This window comes from Mangifera indica, unplaced genomic scaffold, assembly GCF_011075055.1.
Source record: "Mangifera indica cultivar Alphonso unplaced genomic scaffold, CATAS_Mindica_2.1 Un_0016, whole genome shotgun sequence".
NCBI classification, from domain to species: Eukaryota; Viridiplantae; Streptophyta; class Magnoliopsida; order Sapindales; family Anacardiaceae; genus Mangifera; species Mangifera indica.
The window spans coordinates 297,360-316,612 of NW_025401108.1; the positions used below are offsets into that span (position 1 = coordinate 297,360).

The 19,253-nt window shown below is 30.8% G+C and overlaps 3 protein-coding genes across 3 annotated transcripts; all 3 read left to right on the plus strand.

Moving 5' to 3' along the window:
- Positions 1–4,423: 4,423 nt before the first annotated feature.
- Positions 4,424–4,915, plus strand: LOC123205787. Its single transcript, XM_044622827.1, has one exon. It carries the CDS (start codon positions 4,424–4,426, stop codon positions 4,913–4,915), a length of 492 nt encoding a protein of 163 aa, XP_044478762.1.
- An 881-nt stretch (positions 4,916–5,796) lies between these two features.
- LOC123205788 (universal stress protein A-like protein) lies at positions 5,797–7,279 on the plus strand. Its single transcript, XM_044622828.1, has 4 exons — positions 5,797–5,974; positions 6,327–6,394; positions 6,506–6,627; positions 7,174–7,279. The coding sequence occupies exons 1-4, from the start codon at positions 5,797–5,799 to the stop codon at positions 7,277–7,279; spliced, it is 474 nt and encodes a 157-aa protein (XP_044478763.1).
- A 6,421-nt stretch (positions 7,280–13,700) lies between these two features.
- On the plus strand, positions 13,701–15,818 carry LOC123205822 (protein SRG1-like). The gene is made up of 4 exons (XM_044622865.1): positions 13,701–13,979; positions 14,079–14,320; positions 14,409–14,733; positions 15,401–15,818. The coding sequence occupies exons 1-4, from the start codon at positions 13,725–13,727 to the stop codon at positions 15,671–15,673; spliced, it is 1,095 nt and encodes a 364-aa protein (XP_044478800.1). The 5' UTR covers positions 13,701–13,724; the 3' UTR covers positions 15,674–15,818.
- The last annotated feature ends 3,435 nt before the right edge of the window (positions 15,819–19,253 follow it).

Consider the following 19,253-nt stretch of genomic DNA (forward strand, 5'->3'; position numbering starts at 1 on the left):
GTGTTTGACCTCGGCTTTGTCCCATTTTTTCCGGATGTTTTGACTCCAAGTGCCTTTTGAATGTTCCGTATCCACCTCCTTGTTTGAATTTGTAAATTCGCCTACAATAATTGCAAGCAACATCAAAATTACCATCTTCCTTTTGCATTTTCTTGAAATGAATTTTGAAAATATCGGATGTAGAAATTTTTTGAGATTGTTGTTCCATCTCCATTTGTTGTTGATGTTGTTGTTGTTGCTCCACCTCTTCATATTGGTTTTCACTTTCTTGTGAATGAAAATCATCTATAAATTGATTTTCATTCACATTTGATATATGTAAATATTGACCAAATCTTCGTGAACCGGAAGAATTTCCACTACTTGCCATTTTTTGATAATAAATAAAATTAATTATATAAATAAATTATATGATTAATTATAAAAGATAATAAAATAATAATAAATAAAATTAATTATAGAAATAAATTCTATAATTAATTATGAATTGTATAAAAAAAATTGAAATTGAAATTAATAAAAAAATAAGAAAGAATTTAATTAAATTTAAGAAAATTTAATTGAATTGAAAGATTGAGAGAATATTAAGAGTTTAAAGAATGAGAATGAGAGTTTGAAGGATTGAGTGAGAGAGTAGAGAGATTGAGATTTGAGAGAATAGAATTTAAAGGGGTATATATAGAAAAAAATTTTTTTGAAAAAGATTAGAAATAGGGGGGTAAATTGAAATTTCAAAAAATTGCAGGGGACCAACGGTCCCCTGCAACTTCACTGAAAATTGCAGGGGACCAACGGTCCCCTGCAAATTTTCTTAAAAAGGCAACGGTTCCCTGCGCAGGGAACCGTTGCCTTTTTAAATAAAATTCAAAAAAAAATTAAAAAAATTTCAAAAAATTTTCAAATTTTTTTCGGTTCAGCACAGTAAACCGCCGGTTCATAAACCGGTGTGAACCGGCGGTTCCACGGTTTCAATTTATGTGAACCGAAACCGAACCGTAGAGCCACGGTTTCGGTTCCGGTTCACTGCCGGTTCCGGTTCCGGGTTTAGCCAGGCCGGTTTCGGTCCGGTTCACGGGCCAAACCGGCCCGTGGCCAGGACTACTTGCTAAGCTTCAAGAAATTACAGTAGCAACACTTAACAACCAACCTAAACCTAAGAACCCTTCAAATGCCAATGAACCAAAAACCTATAGTACCTAATGCAGTCACCAATAATCCAATACCTAAACAAATTACATATTCAGGGTTATTACCAACCCCAAGTGGGCCTCAACTACCACATCCCTACCCTACAAAGGTAACCACTAATAAAACCTTTGATGAGAAAAGAGCCAAAAACCTTTGCTTCTGGTATGATGAAAGATATACACTAGGCCATAAATGTAGGAAGAAACATACATATATGATCTAACTATAGGTGGAAACAGAAGGCAGTGAAGGAATTGAAGGGGTTGAAAAGCCAAAGGAAGGAGAGTTGTTAGAAGGATATGGATTGATGCAACTGTTATTGCAGGCACTGCATGGTTCACCGGAACTATGAGATTATATGGAATGCAGGGTAAAAGAAGGTTGTACATATTAGTGGACTCAGAAAGTACACATAACTTTTTGAGTGAATAGACTGCTCGCAAGCTAGGGTGTTTGATACAACAGGTTAAAGGAGTTCAGGTGACAGTGGCCAATAACCAAGAGCTTCAATGTAAGGGATGGTGCACTTAAATTCATGGTGAAAAGACAACTCCTTTCAGTGGACACTTATACATTGTCGCTTGAGAATTATGATTTAATCTTGGGAGCTCAGTGGTTAGCAGAACTTGGGGATATTACTTGGAATTTCGAGTAGCTAATAATGAGATTTGTGAAGGATGGTCATTTATATTTTTTGCAAGGGGAAGGAAATAAAGGCATCACTATGATTAAAGAGAATCACTTGTGTAAGCTGTTTCAGAAAGAACATCAGTTAGCCTCATTCAACTGTTATGGCCTCAACCAATAGAAGTAATGAACCACCTGTATGAAGTACAAGTTTCTGGTTCAGTAACTCAAGAAGAATGGCCAGAGTTGACAACATTGTTGGGTCAATACAACAGGGTTTTTGAAGAGCCAAAATAGTTACCACCCTCTAGAGTTCAAGACCAAATAATTATGTTGAAGGAAAGAGTACAACCAATCAATTTGAGACCCTATAGATATGGTAGCCTACAAAAGGACATTATTGAGAAAATGATTAAGGAAATGCTAGAGGCAGGAGTGATAAGGAATAGTTGTAGCCCATACTCAAGTCCAGTGGTATTAGTGAAAAAAAAAAGGCACTTGGAGGATGTGTATAGACTATAGGGCCTTGAATCAAGTAACAATTAAATATAGGTACCCAATACCCTTGATAGAGGAGCTTTTGGATGAGTTAGGAGGGGGCAACAATCTTTTCAAAAATTGACTTGCATTTAGGTTACTGGCAAATAAGAATAGAGGCTGGTTCAATAGACAAAACAACTTTTAAAACATATAAAGGTCACTATGAGTTCATGGTTATGCCTTTCCGCTTAATCAATGTCGCCTCCACCTTCCAAAATGTCATGAATACAATCTTTAGACCTTACCTGAGAAAATTTGTCCTTGTCTTCTTTGATGATATATTGATTTACAGCAGGGACAAAGTAGACCACTTAAAGCATTTGGCAGAAGTACTCCAACTACTTCAAGAAAATCAGCTTTATGCAAAGAGAAGTAAGTGCACTTTTGGAGCTTTGAAGGTGGAGTATCTAGGTTACATCATCACTGGAGAAGGAGTAACGACTGATCCACAAAAGGTTCATGCTATTAAAGAATGGTCGATGCCCAAAACACAAAAACAATTAAAAGGATTCCTAGGATTGGCATGTTACTACCGTAGGTTTATCAGGAATTATGGAGTATTGGTTGGCCCCCTAACTGAATTATTAAACAAGGATGGTTTTGGATTGTCTAATTCTGCTTAAGACTCTTTCGATACCTTAAAGCATTAATTGTGCACAGCCCTAGTTCTTACATTGCCTGATATGACACAACCTTTCCAAGTTGAAACTGATGCTTCCAGTAGGGGTATATGAGCTGTTCTCATGCAACAAGGCCACCTAATTACTTATATTAGTAAGACACTATCTCTACAGAACCAATTACTTTCAGTTTATGAGAGGGAAATGCTTGCCATTCTCTTCGCTTTAAAAAAATGGGAACATTACTTGAGAGGACAACATTTTGTGATCAAAATAGATCACCAAAGCTTAAAGTATTTGTTGGAGCAAAAGATGACTACACCAAAACAACAAGCTTGGCTAGCCAAACTTATGCAACATGATTATGAGATTTATTACAGGAAGGGAAAAGAAAATATTGCAGCTGATTCTCTGTCTTGAATCTGCAATGAAGAGTTTCATCAGATGACTGAAGTGATCATACTTCAAGAGCTGTTGTCTAATATTGAAGCAGCATGGCAGCAAGATTCCCACTTGCAACAAATAATAACTGCTAAAGAACATAATGCAAATGTTTTTCCCAAATATGAATGGCTCAATAGACAATTAAAGAGAAAGGGAAAGTTAGTAATTGCTTCAGATTCAGCCTTGCAGCACCAGCTACTGTCTTTATTTCATGACTCACTATTGGGAGGACATTCAGGTGTCACAGTCACTATGAAGAAGCTGGCCTCAGTAGCATACTGGAAAGGCATGTAGAAAGCTGTGAGGAATTACATAAGATAAAAGGTTGTCCTATTTGCCAAAAGTACAAATCTGAAAACATACCCATACCAGGACTCTTGCAACCTCTACCCTTGCCAACTGGAGTATTCCATGAGATTTCCATGGATTTTATCAAAGGCCTACCTAAATCACGGGGAAAATCAGTAATTTTGGTGGTAGTGGATCGACTAACGAAATATGCTCATTTCATGGCCTTAACACACCATTTCTCAGTTCACCAAGTTGCTCAACTTTTCCTAGATCATGTTTACAAATTGCATGGGAATCTTACAAGCATAATTAGTGACAGAGGAACCGTTTTCTTGAGTAAATTTTGGCAAGAATTATTTAGACTGCAAGAGGTAACACTTAAGTTTTCCACAACTTACCATCCTTAGACAGATGGCCAAATGAAAGTCGTTAATCGCTGTCTTGAAGGATATCTACGTTGTATGGCAAAAAAGCTTCCAAACACGTGGCTGCATTTGTTACCCTTAGCCGAATATTGGTATAACACCAATTATCATTCTAGCATCCAGATGACACCTTTTAAAACTCTCTATGGCTACTCTCCACCCATACATATTCCCTACTTCCTTAAAGACTCTAAAGTATCTGCAGTGGATACCTGATTACGCTCCCGTGAAGATAGCATACAAGTACTCCAGCGACACTTATTAAAGGCACAACACAGAATGAAGATGATGGCAGACCGTAAACGTTCAGAAAGACAATTTAAAATTGGAGATCAAGTCTATGTGAAGCTCCAACCGTATAGACAAGTAACTATGCATTCAGGCAATCAAAAGTTCCAGCCACGATACTTTAGTCCATTCACTATCTTAGACAAAGTGGGTGCGGTAGCATACAGGCTGCAGCTACCGACTGATGCAGCGATTCATGATGTTTTCCATGTTTCCCTCTTACGACCTGCTTACTCTCGAGTTGTTGTTTCTCCTACCTTACCTCCACAATTTACCCCGCAACGCTGGCCTCAGTGCATTCTTGATAGGAAAATGGTTCGTAGGCGCAACATTCCAGCTGTTAAGCTATTAATCCAATGGCCAAATGAGACACACGAAACTACTATTTGGGAGTTTGCTGATACCATCCGTAACCAATTCCTTTTTTTTCCCTTGAGGACAAGGAAATCGAAGGGGGAGTATTTGATACAAACTGTTAAGACAAAAGGATGACGCAAAGAAGCACAGGGTAATTGAATTGAAGACAGGAGGATGATGCGAAGAAGCATAGGTAATTGAATTGAAGTGGAACGCACATGAAGGTCGTTTTGTAGATGTTGAAGAAGTACGGACGCTGTCGTTTTGTAGTTAAGCAAATGATGTAAAGCGTTATCGTTTGGAGTACAATTTGTACGACGTCGTTAATGCTAGATGGAGTATAAAAATATAAAACTTGGAGGGAATGACAGTTACGATTTTGTTGAGCAGAATTCTCGTCTCACATTCTTGTTCTTGTATTCTCTCTCTCTCTATGATATCTGATTCCTTCTTTCTTCTTCTTGGTCAATTCTTGTTAATTAGTAAGTAATTGCATCAGATGGCCGGCGAAAACATCAGGTAGTTAATGACTCTTTACCCTTGCATCATTGTTCTTCTGTAACTTCTGGAAAAAACAGGAAGCATCTGATGCAAATTTGAACCAGCGCCACACTTAAACGTCGACGTTCCACAACGATCACTAATGTAGCCGCTTGTACGCCGCTTTTCATCAGGAGCCATGTCGTTTTTTGTTGGATACTGCCCTTTAATTTGTTAAATAAATAATGAAATGTAATGCTGAGGTGGACAATTGATATAAAAAAGGGTGTAACTAATTTTGGTTCTGTTATGAGAATTATGAAACTGTTCAGCGTCTTCTTCTTCCTTCTTCACCTCTGATTTCTTTTTCTCTCTAGGTTCCTCTTTCTCTGTTGCCTTGCTAGCTTGTTTCTCACTCCAGAACACATCAGCATCAGTGTTAACTGAGCCAAAAAAAGTACAAGAAGAAGAGAGAGAGAGAGAGAGAGAGTTGACTCACTGAGTTACTACTACTTTTTGAGTGAGTTTAACTACAAATGGCCGACCCGGAGAGGACTGACATATTGGTGGCGGTGAACAAGTCCAGCGAGAAAGGCTATCCTAACCCCTCGAAACGCAGCAAGGTAGCCTTCGAATGGATCCTTGAGAACATTGTTCGAACTAACGTTGATCGTTTCGGCCTTTTTATCCTCCACGTCCACCAACCATACCCTCGTACGTACTTATTCTCTTTGTCTTCTTTATTTCTGTTTAAGAAAATTTTTAGCGAATACTTCTGTGTAGTGGATTATTATTTTCCTGTTTGTTTCTTTGGAAAATGGCGGCGAAGCAATTAAATCTTGAGGCTGCCAAACTTTTCCAAGAAACTCAATGGTAAAACATGTTACGGACAAGTAATCTGCGTTTCAAGAAGGTGTATCAAGAAAATCATCAGTAATTGGTGAAAATTTCTGTACGCGAGCTTGAAACGAAAAACAAATTTACGTGAAAAGAATTTTCGGAGTTTTGATCTTTGTTTCCCGGAATATTCCACTGATAATTATTCGTAAATGAATGTTTTGGGCAGCCGATGCAGAATATGAAGAGGCGCTTGAGATGCTGGATTATTTTGATAATAAATGTCTTCAGATTGGGGTATTCATGGATTGATTATCATTCGATTAATTCCTATCTTCTTATACATAGAAGATTTAATTCGTTTAATTAAACTATGATTAACTGTAATTAATTAATTAATGGTTCTAGGTGGCTCATTTATCTTGGACCGCTCCAGGGGACGACCCTAAAGTAGTTATTTGCGAAGAAGCGCAAAGAATCAGCGCGGATCTCCTCGTCTTGGGAATTAGAAAACGTGCTTCAATACGGAGGTATGCATTATTTTTAAGCCTATAGTTCTAAACCTAGCAGGAGATGATTTTCGTTGGGGAAGATGAAATATTATCTCTCTAACGAAGATGAGCAACTTCATTTTCTTTACGAAGCTGAGAGTTATTTTTAATATCAATCAATATTGCTTAAGCTTTTAAATAAGAGAAGTTTGACTGTCGGAAGGAGAAGAGACATCGAAAAATATTCATTACTGATGATGATATTGGATTTAGCGTTAGAGATTTGGAAGCTAAACCCTAGGAGAGTTTTGAAAATAGGGTGAAATTATTAATTTTTAAAATCTGAGAGGAAAAATAAGATAAAATTATAATTTTTTAATATTACTTATAAAATGATGGTTTTATCTTTAACCCTAACTAAAAATTCTAACTGAAATTAGATGATAGATGAGTGTTTGGGTTTTTAAAAATTGACAGATATGTATTAGAGATTTCACTATACCTTAAGTGGAAATAACTCTTTTGGCCCTCATTTTTTACCTTATTTTGGAAGTATTTATGTATTAATTATTATGTTTTTTCTAGGTTTTTTAATCGGGGCGAGAGCGCTGCTGAATACTGTATAAAGCATACTGATTGTCCTGTTATCACTGCTAATAAAAAGGCAACTCAAAGGCATATTGCCCTTTAGGAACTACGTCCAACTTCATCGTCAATGCGAGGCCAGAAAATGAGTACCAAGACAAAAGAAATAATAGAACAAGATAGGCAAGCATGAAATATTCTTTTCTTTTCTTTTCGTTTCTTTTCGTTTCTTTTTTAAATCAAAACAGAGCCTGTTTGTTGATACACTATGACTACTGCTTTGGTTTTACTGGAAAGAATAGTTTTTTCTTTTTCTTATGATTTAAACAATTTCTTTCGCTTGCATTCTGTTATGCGTTCCATTTTTGCTTTTTAATGCATTGTCAGGCCCACCAACTAGTGAGCCTAAGCGAAATGGGTTTTGTTGAAGTCGATTTGATATGATCCATTACTCTAAGTTAATTACTCTCGTGTTATTACAGTAAATCAAGATATAAGGATTTAGATAAGACTATTGAAAATAGAGGAACTTTTCTTCGTCATGATCGGGGCAGCATATAGGATATTGAAAGAGACGTGGAATGCTAGAATATTTTCACCACCCATGTCATAAAATTTCGGTAATTTCTGGATTTAGAGTAATTTAATAACCATTTTAGGGGTTTATACAATTTAGCTAGTAATTTAGAGATTATAAGGATATAACCATTATAATAAGGTTAAACAATTTTACTCCTATATATAAATAAGATTTTGTAGCAAATATATCCATATTCAATCCATGAATTGAATTAAAGCGCAGAAATTCAAATCATGAATTTTTCATACGAAATTTTGTTGTGAATGGGTTTAGGGCTTAATTTAAGGCGTTGATTAATTGAATGTAACCTAGAGTTTAGCGTTTATTTTAAATGTTTATTATTTTATGTTTGGGTAGGATTTCAAGATTTTAATGAATGAATATTGACTTTTTTAAAAGAAAAAGACCTTATTGATGATAAAAATGATTAAGAAGGATTTCCTTATGATTTTTTACAAATAAAAGTAAATTTAACATGAAATTGCAAAGCACCTATTAGTACGCATGATTTGCATAGTAAATTTTATCATGCTTACTAAGCAATTAACTTAATCAACGAAGAGAGTTGGTGAATATAATTTTTGTAGGTATTTTTCAGGGTTATATGATATTTTATGTTACACTTACTAGGAGTAATTAATATTTAACAGTAGCCATTATTTGAGTAAAAGACTAAATTACCTTAACAGTTGTACTTTGTTCATTATAATATCAAAGTTTGATTATTATTTTCAATCACGTACACCGAATAACATTTTACAATTTGATGTATTTATTATTAGTGCAGTTTTTAGTATAACACCTTATAAAAATTATATATATATATAAATAAAATGACACATTATTTGAGTATCTAATTTTAAATGATTCAGTATATGCATGATCTTGTCTTAACCTTATTAGTAGATGAGTAAAACATTAGAAAAAGGAAGAATGAAATGCGAAATCATCACACTTGTATACTAATAAAATTATGTGTACCTAGTTAAATACTTGATTAGATACTCAGATAATGTGTTATTATCTGATTAAGTGATTTTCAATTAAAGATAAAGTAACACTTAATCACATGATGACACATCATCTAAAAACTTAATTAAGTACCCAAAATTGAATGCATATAGTTTGCCTCCTTGTATACATACAAAAATTTTCCATGAAATATTACCAACGATACACCATTAATATATGTTTCTTCATATACCAATCAAATTTTGGTCGTAAACTTTTCTAAGTTTTCATAATGTACAGATTTTTCTAATTAGCGATCTCGATGGGTGGTGGATATCTTGTAGAATCGAAAATCCTAAACCACTCATTTGTAATACTTTGATTTTTTTTGAGCATTAACTTCAATTTTCATCATTGATGACGATTTCAGTATTCAATGAACGACTTTTGAACAATTGCAACTACTTTGATAAAGAATGCACTTAATTCCAGCCCGAATGACCTATATCAACTTAATAAAGCAATAAAAAACATAATTTACACGTGTTTTATAAATACACATTCATATGTATACATATTTATATATAAAAAATATGTATATATAATTTTATTGATATAAATATTATAAACTAGACGCCTTTTGGATCACGCAGAGTTGAAAATGATATTCATAATATAAATTATAAATTATAAAATGTAAACCCCACTGGTGGCTCATGAAGAGATTAATATTGATCCCTTTGTTGAGCAATTAGTTAGTTAGCAAGTCATCCTCATGTCTGGACCAGCAGGCACACCAGGGCCAAGCTAAATGTTAAGGAAATAATGTTTAGATATTTATTTATATTTGCACCTGTCACTCTAGTTGACCCAAAATATAATTAAATCCTGTTTTTCCCACCAACAAACACGATTTGTTCCAGTAGCTTCAGAGAAATTAAAACAATAACAAATGAAATTGTCATGCACGTAAAATTTTGAGTTTAATAATTGATTTTATAATTATTATACTAGATAAATTAAAAATTTAATTGTAATATATCAGCAAAATTTTAAACCCCTTATTTTTTTATTTGAACACTCTTTCACCTTTCTCATTCAAACTTTTACTTGGGGGGTTAATATAATTAATTTGCTTATCAGTCAAACTTTTAAAAAATAACACATGGTTGACATTGCACTCGGCTTTACAAAATGACATAAAACTCTAATGCCTATTCTAACATCTAGCGTTGAATTTGGAGCATATCTTTAAATGTAGAAATTTAATGCAAAGGCAAGTGGTGGAAGAGTAAAAGCATGCATAGAAATTTAGAGTTTACGAAAGAAATTTAATATTTAAATGATATATTATTATATGATTGAGATATTTTTAATTATAAATAAAGTAATATACAATTATATAAAAATACACCCAATAAAGTATTTAAAATTCTATACATGTTTTCTAGCAAATAAGTAATTCGTATTTGAAAGTTCTATACATGTTTAAAAATAACCCATCAATCTTTGAAAGCATCTTGATTTCTCAATTTTTTTTCTTTATTTATAAATATTTGTAAAGTTATATGAATTGAAACCGCTTAATTTATTATCAATTTTGTATAGTGGATGATGCATAATCTAAATATGGGTCAGACTAATATAAGACACATTTTTATGTACATCCATGACCATTGATTTATGATAATTTAATAGTTTAAAGATTATTTAGTTAACAATAAAATTAACTAATTTTATCTTTTCATTCAAATTCAATGGATTACAGTAAATGAATAATACAATTATATAAATTTACTTTTTGAATATTTAATTAAGTATTTAAATAATATGTTATTATATTATTTAATTTATTTTGAATTAAAAATGTTAATAAAGTAATATTGGTGATGACGATATCTAATTGAATACTTCAAACTAGACACACATTTGAACTTAGTCTTGTGTCTCCAAAATTAGAAACGTGGTTTTTGGGCTATAATTTATGAATATAGTTTGTCACCTATGAATTTGTCAAACATCATGTGGAAAACTTTGGCTTGCCGGTGGTTGATAAGAACAATTAATTTAATTCTCATTCAATAGTTTGGTCACATTTTTTTAAAGTCAACATCTGAGCTATGGAAATTTTGGTATGAGTTGAATTAACAACTAAAAGATTGTCACAAATTCATATAAACTCTTTCTCACAATAAGGGATAAATTTTTAGAAAACAATAAAAGGTCGTTTGGTTCCAGTTTTTGAAGATTACTTTAGTAATCTATCTTTTATTCCTTTGTTTGGTTTGTCAGTAATAAAATATTACAGTAATCTTCTATTACCAATGCTCACGTGGCAGGTAATATGATAGTAATCTAATTACCACATTCACCTTAGTTATTTAAAAATTACCAAGGTAATCTTGATTTTATTATAATTATATTATTATTTATTAATTTTTTGAGACAAAAATAAATTTATTTTTAATTAATATGATAAATAATATAGAAAATATTTAAAAATAATTATATTCAAGGGCATTTATATAAAATAATTTACTAGTAATTTTTTATTACCTTTAATCAAACACAATAATTATTTATACCTACCAAATTTTATCAAACATAGTAATCATTTATACCAAGTAATCTTCTAAGTAATTTATCTTCAAGGTGATCTTTCTATTTTGATAATAAAATATTACTTAAACCAAACGCCCCCTAATGGTAAAATTTTTGAATAAAGATAAAACAATATCTTATTATAATGACTCGTTATTTGAGTATTCACTTGGGTACTCAATATCTAGTGCACATAGTATAGAAACAATGTGCATGGATGACTTTTTTAATGAATTTAAAGCATAAATCTCTTCAAATTCTCTTTCTTTTTTGAGAAAGTAAGATGAAAATTTGGAAAAAGAAGTTGGCTTTCCCTCTCAACTTATCTCCTCCTATCGATTTGTTCCTCCCATTGACGATAATGATTTCCTCTAATGAAAATGAAATAGTTTTTATTTCAGAAGAAGACAATTTTGTCTTCGTTTGAAATGAAGATACTCCAACGAAAATGATTTGAAGGTAATCGCTTTAATCAGAAGCATGAGTTTGATCGACAGGGAGAGCTAACCCAAGTGAAAAGACGAATGAGATCAAATATAGCAAACTTCATTATCTCTAGTGATGGTTTTAAAACTCTGGGGGTAACATTATCATTTTTTAAACTTTGGGTAAATAAAAATTGTTAGATTATCAAACTGAGAAAGGAAAATATGATAAAACTTAAGTTTTAAAGATTTTTTTTGTTAAATAATGATTTTGTCCTTAATTTTAACTGAAAATTTTAATACAATTTTACTTATGGGTAAGACTTTAAGTTATTAAAAATTATAGGATAAAAGTTTCAGATTACACCTATCCTTGGGTGAGAACAAGTCTTTTGGCCCTTTTAAAGCATGCACAACAAAGAATTGTTCCACTGAAATGTATATATTAGTTAATGTATACAATAAAACTATGCATATATATTTTTTAATACAGAAATGAGTACACAAATAATATGTCATCATGTGATTGAATAAATTTTACTTGTACTCAAAATTGTGTACATATAACATTACTCTAATATATAAGATTCATATGAGGTTGGCTTTGCATAAGCATGCAACTTAATTATAATAACCAATGAACCCACCAAAGAATTTGGTTGAGACTGGAAAATTAAATTTTCAAAAAGTGTCAGTGAATTTGCATAATTTATCTTAACAATTGGTAATATCGGTTTTATTAATGTATTATATCTATAATCGTTATCAAAATTCATTCAAAAAATAATCATATAGTATATCATATATGACTTGATCCACATGTTAAAACTTTCAAAATCTACCCAACGAAAAAGGCGCAATTTTACATTTAATGACTACAAATATAAATAGAAATATAGATCTTGTTATTGGTTTTAAACTGTTGTTTGGCTGGATTTCTGTTTTTTGATTTCATCCCTGTCGTCCGGCTGGGATTGGAATTGAAATGGGAGATCATATGATTGTTGTTTTCGTAGGATTGTTGTTCTAAGCATACTCCCACCCTTGATTTGGCACTATACTTGTAAGAAGACGTTTTAAACAATTGTGTTTGGTCTTTCAACCATTATCAAGGGTAGGCCCCTTGCCATATCCATTTAAGAAAAACAATCTAAAATCTAACGTACGCAGACATGAATTGACATCTTGTGCAACCCTAAATAAATTAATATCCAATTAAAGTTTATATGGTGATAGAAAGCATGCACCATGCGTTGACATGTATTTATCCACATGTTAATTGACTGAATTTTAGTTCCGAGTTTTAATCAGTCTATTTTTCAGCCATTATAATAAAACTGAATGAATTTTATGTCATTACTCAATTGAATAATTTTAAATTTAAAATAAAATAACAGTCTGATGGGATAATAGATAATATAAATATTCAATTAAATATTCAAAACTGAATACACGTAATATTATTTTCTTTATTATTATCAAAAATTAAAAGGATGGACATATAACTCCCGATGTGCTGCTCGTAAAAGAGTTATTCATTAATTTAGTTACATATTATGAACTTCATTTACAAAGTAAAAAATGACAGGTATTAATTATAACTGGAAAACCATCTTTTGATTAAATTAATTAATACTTGTGTTTATCTGATTCTTCTTATGATCACATGAAATTAATTTAGCAAAGCTTGAAATTTTGTAAAAGTAAATTACTTTAATGTTTTGGTTCATTACAGTTGCATAAGAAGAAATAGTATGTTGAATTTTCGTCTTCTGCAGAAAAGTTCAGGGTCATAAATCTGATTATATAGTTGAATTTTCATCAATGTCTAGCTTCTAGCGGTTAACCAGCTCTTAATTAATTATACACTAAATAATCAAATTCATGAAATTACAAAAATTTTAATTAATTTCCTTCTTTTTTCTGTGTATATAAATATCCATGCTAAATTCATCAAATTCATGTAGTTTGAGCCTGCAGCGATATTGATCAAAATGGCATCATCTCAGCCTCACCTTGAGAACTCTGAGTTCCCCATACTTAGCCTTCAGGAACTCATCAAAGACCCCAACATTACTGTGCCAAACAACTACCATCGTCCCGATCAAGAGCCTCTAAAACTCTTAAACGAGAACGATCACTTCCCTGCAATCCCCACCATTGACCTGGATCGTTTGGTTTCCAAGGAACACACAGAGCTTGAGCAAGAGAAGCTGGAAGCAACGTGCAAGGAATGGGGTATCTTTCAGGTTTGTAAACGTTACTAGAACGATAAAGGTTCATATAGTTAAATAAAATACGAATAAAAAAACAGCCTGACTGTTATGGGTTTGTGTTATATGATGTAGTTGGTGAACCATGGAGTCAGCTCTTCACTGCTGGAGAAGCTGAAACTTGAGATCCAAGAATTTTTTAAGCTTCCTGTTGAAGACAAAATGAAATTCAAGATAAAACCAGGTGAGTTTGAAGGGTATGGATCCCTTGTTCGATCCGACGGAAAACTTGATTGGGGTGACAGGTTGCTTATGATAACCAACCCGGTTCACAGGAGAAAACCATACCTCTTTCCAGAGCTCCCTTCATCCTTAAGGTGATTAATTTGTCTATGATAAACTGGGAAAAAATGGATTACTATTTTGTAAGTATTAATTTACTTATTTATTTGCATGCACATGCAGGAATACTTTAGAGTGTTACTTCCAGGAATTGCAAAATCTGTCCAAAATACTACTTGGGATGATAGCGAAGAATCTGAAGATGGAGATGAAAGAAATGGAAGAATTGTTTGAGGATGGGATGCAATCAGTGAGGTTGAATTATTATCCTCCTTGTTCAAAACCAGAGGTGGTTATGGGTATTATTCCTCACTCTGATGCCACTGGCATCACTATTTTGCATCAAGTTAATGGAGTTGACGGCCTTCAGATTAAAAAGGGCGGCGTTTGGATTCCTCTTAGCATCCTTCCTGAAGCTTTTGTAATAAACTTGGGAGATATTCTAGAGGTTTGCCAGAGCTCTCTCTTACTTTTTCATACTATGTACCGTCACTGCACTCCTACAATTGGTCTTTCGGATAAATATTTACGCACATGATCAATTTGTAAGATTTAATATACATGAATATATAACTTTAATGTTGCAACCCTAATTCTACATAACCTACAGACATGTTATAAAATACCGAATTAAACTTTAGAGTTATAAATACTTAGCACATTATGCAATCTAAATTTGTAAAACTGTGATTTCATAATACTACTAAGATTATCTGCATATAAATGACTATTCATCTGCTCTTGAAACCTTTTTGAATAACAATTTTTAATAAATAAAATTATACTAATTGGTTTTGAAGTGGACATATGAGGTTAATAGGTTTTCTATCAAAGGTCTAATAAATCTTAAAGGCCACTTTAATATTGTCTATTCATATTATAATTATAAGTATATTAGACTTATCTTTATTGATAACTTAAGCCGATTTGAAAACTGTTTTGAACTATTCAATTATTCGGTTTTATTAAACTAAAATAATAATTAATGTGAGTCTATATTAAAATTTTTTTTGATACAATTCTCTCTGAGTCTGACTGGTTTACGGCCAAGATTGAAGCAACTGTTTGTTTATATATGTTGAATATATATGAGTTTGAACGTTATATCTGCACAGATTATAAGTAACGGAGTCTATCAGAGCATTGAGCATAGGGCAACGATAAATTCAGAGAAAGAGAGGATATCAGTTGCTTTTTTCGTCAACCCAAGGTTCGATGCAGAGATTGGACCAACAAGCAGCCTTATAAGCCCTGAAAACCCACCATTATTCAAGAAAATAGGGATGGAAGATTACGTTAAAGGTTTCTCCTCCCTGAAGCTCAATGGAAAAAAATACTTGGCCAACATGAAGATTGAAAATGGTGAAGGCATGCAGCACGATAACTGAATAAATGGTCGACGACCTAGATGAATAATATTACTACATGGAAATAAATGATCTTGTGTTGTAAGATTTTTATTATATTGTGTGTGCAAGTGTGTTCCAGGTGTTTCTTTGATCGTTCAGGTCTGCTTTCATAAGGGCAGTGTTGAAAAATAAATTGATTCATGTGATGCTTTAAAAATTTGTATACAATTTGTAATATTATTAATAAGTGAAAATAGTAAGATGTTGTTGTGATAAATGTTAAAAGTTGTTTAATAGTTTGATTTTTATGGAGTATCCTTGCTTGATAGTTTGAACCTTTAGCAACATATTGTTAAAAACTCCCAATTCAGTATAAGTTTATTGTTGGATATAACAAGTCTCTATACCTATGTTCACAAACTAAATTGCTATAATGTAATTTAGAATAAATTTCTAGAATATTGAGGCCAACCTCCCATCATTACTTGTTAAATTTGCTGCAGAAAATGACCAAATTTTTCCTTTGAAAGTATAGTACTCTTCCAAGTAATTTGACTTTCACAATATGATGGTATGTAATTTTGAAACTAATTACCCAAGGACCTTTTACATGAATACAAAAGCTTACTTGGTAGAGGACTTACAGATCAATTCAACTACTTCATTAATTCATTAATTTTTATTAACTGTTAATGCAGTTATAATGGATGAAGAGAAACCAACATTAGAAGGCATTTATAAGAGTATGAAGTCGAACCCGAATATTTTATCTTAATAATCATGAATTTAATTATTATATAACTTGAAGTAATGTTGTAGCCATTAACTAAATTTCCTGAATCTTGATCACTTATCATTAACACTAAAACTTGTACCACTAAATTAATTCCTCAGCAATATAAAAAATGTTGAAACTAATTAGTAGAGGAAGTTAATAAAAATATTTAAGCAAAATAACAAAAATAAATAATATTTCAAAGCACAAAGAATTTAGGGCATTTGGTGATAGATTCGACTATAAAAAGATAAAAAAAATAAAATAAAGTAAGTTGACTATGTGCTTTTTATGAACTCTAAACACTTCTTTAGAATTAAGTAACATTTATTTACGCGGAGGTTTTGCATGGACACCCTAAGGTTGGGAAGAGAAAAGAAGATTCCCACGTTTTATAAATTGTAATGAATCATTTATATTCTTATAATTGAATATTATTTGTTAAAAAATAATTATCATAATAGTATATTTATGAATGGACGTGATTTGAGCCAAATTGAAATCTGATTGATTTTTGGCTTGAGATCGATGTCTCTCTAGTGTCATCACATTGAAACTAGTATTATTGATGAAAAACCCATAATGACAAATAATGTTAGAGGGGGGTGAAATAATTATTTAAAACTTAAATAATTTATTAGTCATTTAGATTATTTGTGGTCTTACAATTTCTCAAACATTAGTTAATATTTTTTATGAATATAAAATTAATAGTTATATTTTTATAATAACTTTTGATAATGTAAAAAATAATGATAGAGTTATTAAATTAATGTTATTTTATATATTTATATCATTTAATGAAAAATTATTTCATATTAGATATGCATCTCATATTATTAATTTAATAATTCAAAATGGTTTGAGTATAGCTAAAGATAATAAATTAACAATTAGACATGTTATCATATATATTTCATTATCTCCATCACAGATTCAAACATATCATGAATTATATAAGTCAATGGGGTTAAGAAGAAAAAAAATTAAATGCAGATGTTAAAACTAGGTTGAATTTAACATATCTTATGTTAAAAGTATGCGAATGATAGAGGTGTGCACGGTTTGGTATGGTGCCGTTTAAAAAAATTTTCAAACCAAACTGAAAAATCAATTTGAAAAATTTTCAAACCAAACTAAAAAAATACGGTTTAATTCGGTTTAGATAATGATTTGAATTAATTAAAATCATACACTTCTAAATACATATTATTTAATAAAATTAAATTAATTATACTTTTCTACAACATAATATAAACATATAAAATAAATTGGAAGGGGTGTTCGGTTGGAATAATATTTTATTACTTTGATAATTTAACTTTTATTATTTTTATTAGTTTGTTTGGTTTGTAAAGTAATAAAAGATTTCACTAATATTTTATTACCAATATTGATATAACAGGTAATATATAAATAATTTAATTACTATCTTTATCTTAATTATTAAAGATTACTAAAATGATTTTAAATTTGTTATTATTTTATCCTTATTTTTTAACTTTTTAAACAAAAATGTCCTCAATTTTCTATTAAAACAATAAATAATATGTTACATATTTTTATACCTATTAATCTTTCATATAATAAATAAAAAATATATTAGTATTCTTTTATTACTTCTAATTAAATAAAATAATTATTTATATACATCAATTTTACCTAACATTATCAAATATATAATAAATTTATACTTAATAATTTTTTAGGTAATTTATCTTTCCAGTAATCTTTCATTTTTAGTAATAAAACTAATTGAATTATAGTTTTGTAGATTACAATATAAACATATAAAATAAAAATGTTATATATACACATACACATGTAAAGAAAATGATTAAATAAATATGAAAAAAATAAGTTGTACATCTATTTGTTTACTAAACAATTTTGTCAAATATATTTATATATACATATTAAAAAAAAATATATTGTTTACAGTTTATAATTTGGTTTGGTTTGAAAATTGTCCTAACCACAACTCAAACTAAAAAAAAAAAAAAACAGTTTGAAAATTTTTCAACTCAAACTAAACCATAATTTTTAAGTGGTTTTGTTTGATTTTACAATTTAAAACAAATTATGCACACCCCTAGCAAAGTGTATCAAGTAATTATAACACGTTTTTTCAATACTCAACTTAAAGATTTGAAAATTCTGATTTTTTTGACAGATTATGATTGACAAATTGTCACGTTAGAGCCCTTAAAGATAAACATAAACCAATACTCAGGTGTGTACTATCTAACTACATGTTTAATTTTGTATTATCTATTAAAAATTAGTGATTTTTAAGAATATAAATATCATAATATTTTCCAAAATATGTCTACACAAATAGAACAAAAATTTAAAAAGTATTGGGCCGAAGTTCCTTTATGTTGTTGCCATTGTTTTAGATTCTAAGGCAGAATTATTAGAAGTAAAAACAAGAGTTAACAAAACTGATGAAACATTAGAACTTTTAAATAAATGATTAGTGTTCAAGCTTCTACCATACTTATAAAACCTGAAAAATTACTTACAAAAAAAATTTCCAACAGATAATAGAATAGACTATATTCAAGAATTTTTATTGGAAATATATAGTATTTATGAAAATAAATATGGAAGGAAAGCATAAACTTATATAGTATTTATGAAAATAAATATAAAAGAAGAGCACAAACTTCAGAATGCAAGCTAAGTTCTAGTAGTATGGAAGGAAAACACAAACTTTAGAATATGAGATAAGTTTTAGTAGTTTAGACAGAAAAAAGTCACACATATAGTTACTCTTGCATAAAGGTAAACAGTTTGTGAGCTAAAGTACAAATCATAATAAGTTTTATAATTGTATTAGTA

Excerpts from the sequence above, each read along its gene's own strand:
- LOC123205788 (XM_044622828.1), top strand. The coding sequence starts at position 5,797 with ATGGCCGACCCGGAGAGGACTGACATATTGGTGGCGGTGAACAAGTCC. Across the intron at positions 6,395-6,505 it reads ATAAATGTCTTCAGATTGGG|GTGGCTCATTTATCTTGGAC; the intron begins GTATTCATGGAT and ends TAATGGTTCTAG. Across the intron at positions 6,628-7,173 it reads AAACGTGCTTCAATACGGAG|GTTTTTTAATCGGGGCGAGA; the intron begins GTATGCATTATT and ends TGTTTTTTCTAG.
- LOC123205822 (XM_044622865.1), top strand. The coding sequence starts at position 13,725 with ATGGCATCATCTCAGCCTCACCTTGAGAACTCTGAGTTCCCCATACTT. Across the intron at positions 14,321-14,408 it reads GAGCTCCCTTCATCCTTAAG|GAATACTTTAGAGTGTTACT; the intron begins GTGATTAATTTG and ends ATGCACATGCAG. Across the intron at positions 14,734-15,400 it reads ACTTGGGAGATATTCTAGAG|ATTATAAGTAACGGAGTCTA; the intron begins GTTTGCCAGAGC and ends ATATCTGCACAG.
- LOC123205787 (XM_044622827.1), top strand. The coding sequence starts at position 4,424 with ATGGCAGACCGTAAACGTTCAGAAAGACAATTTAAAATTGGAGATCAA.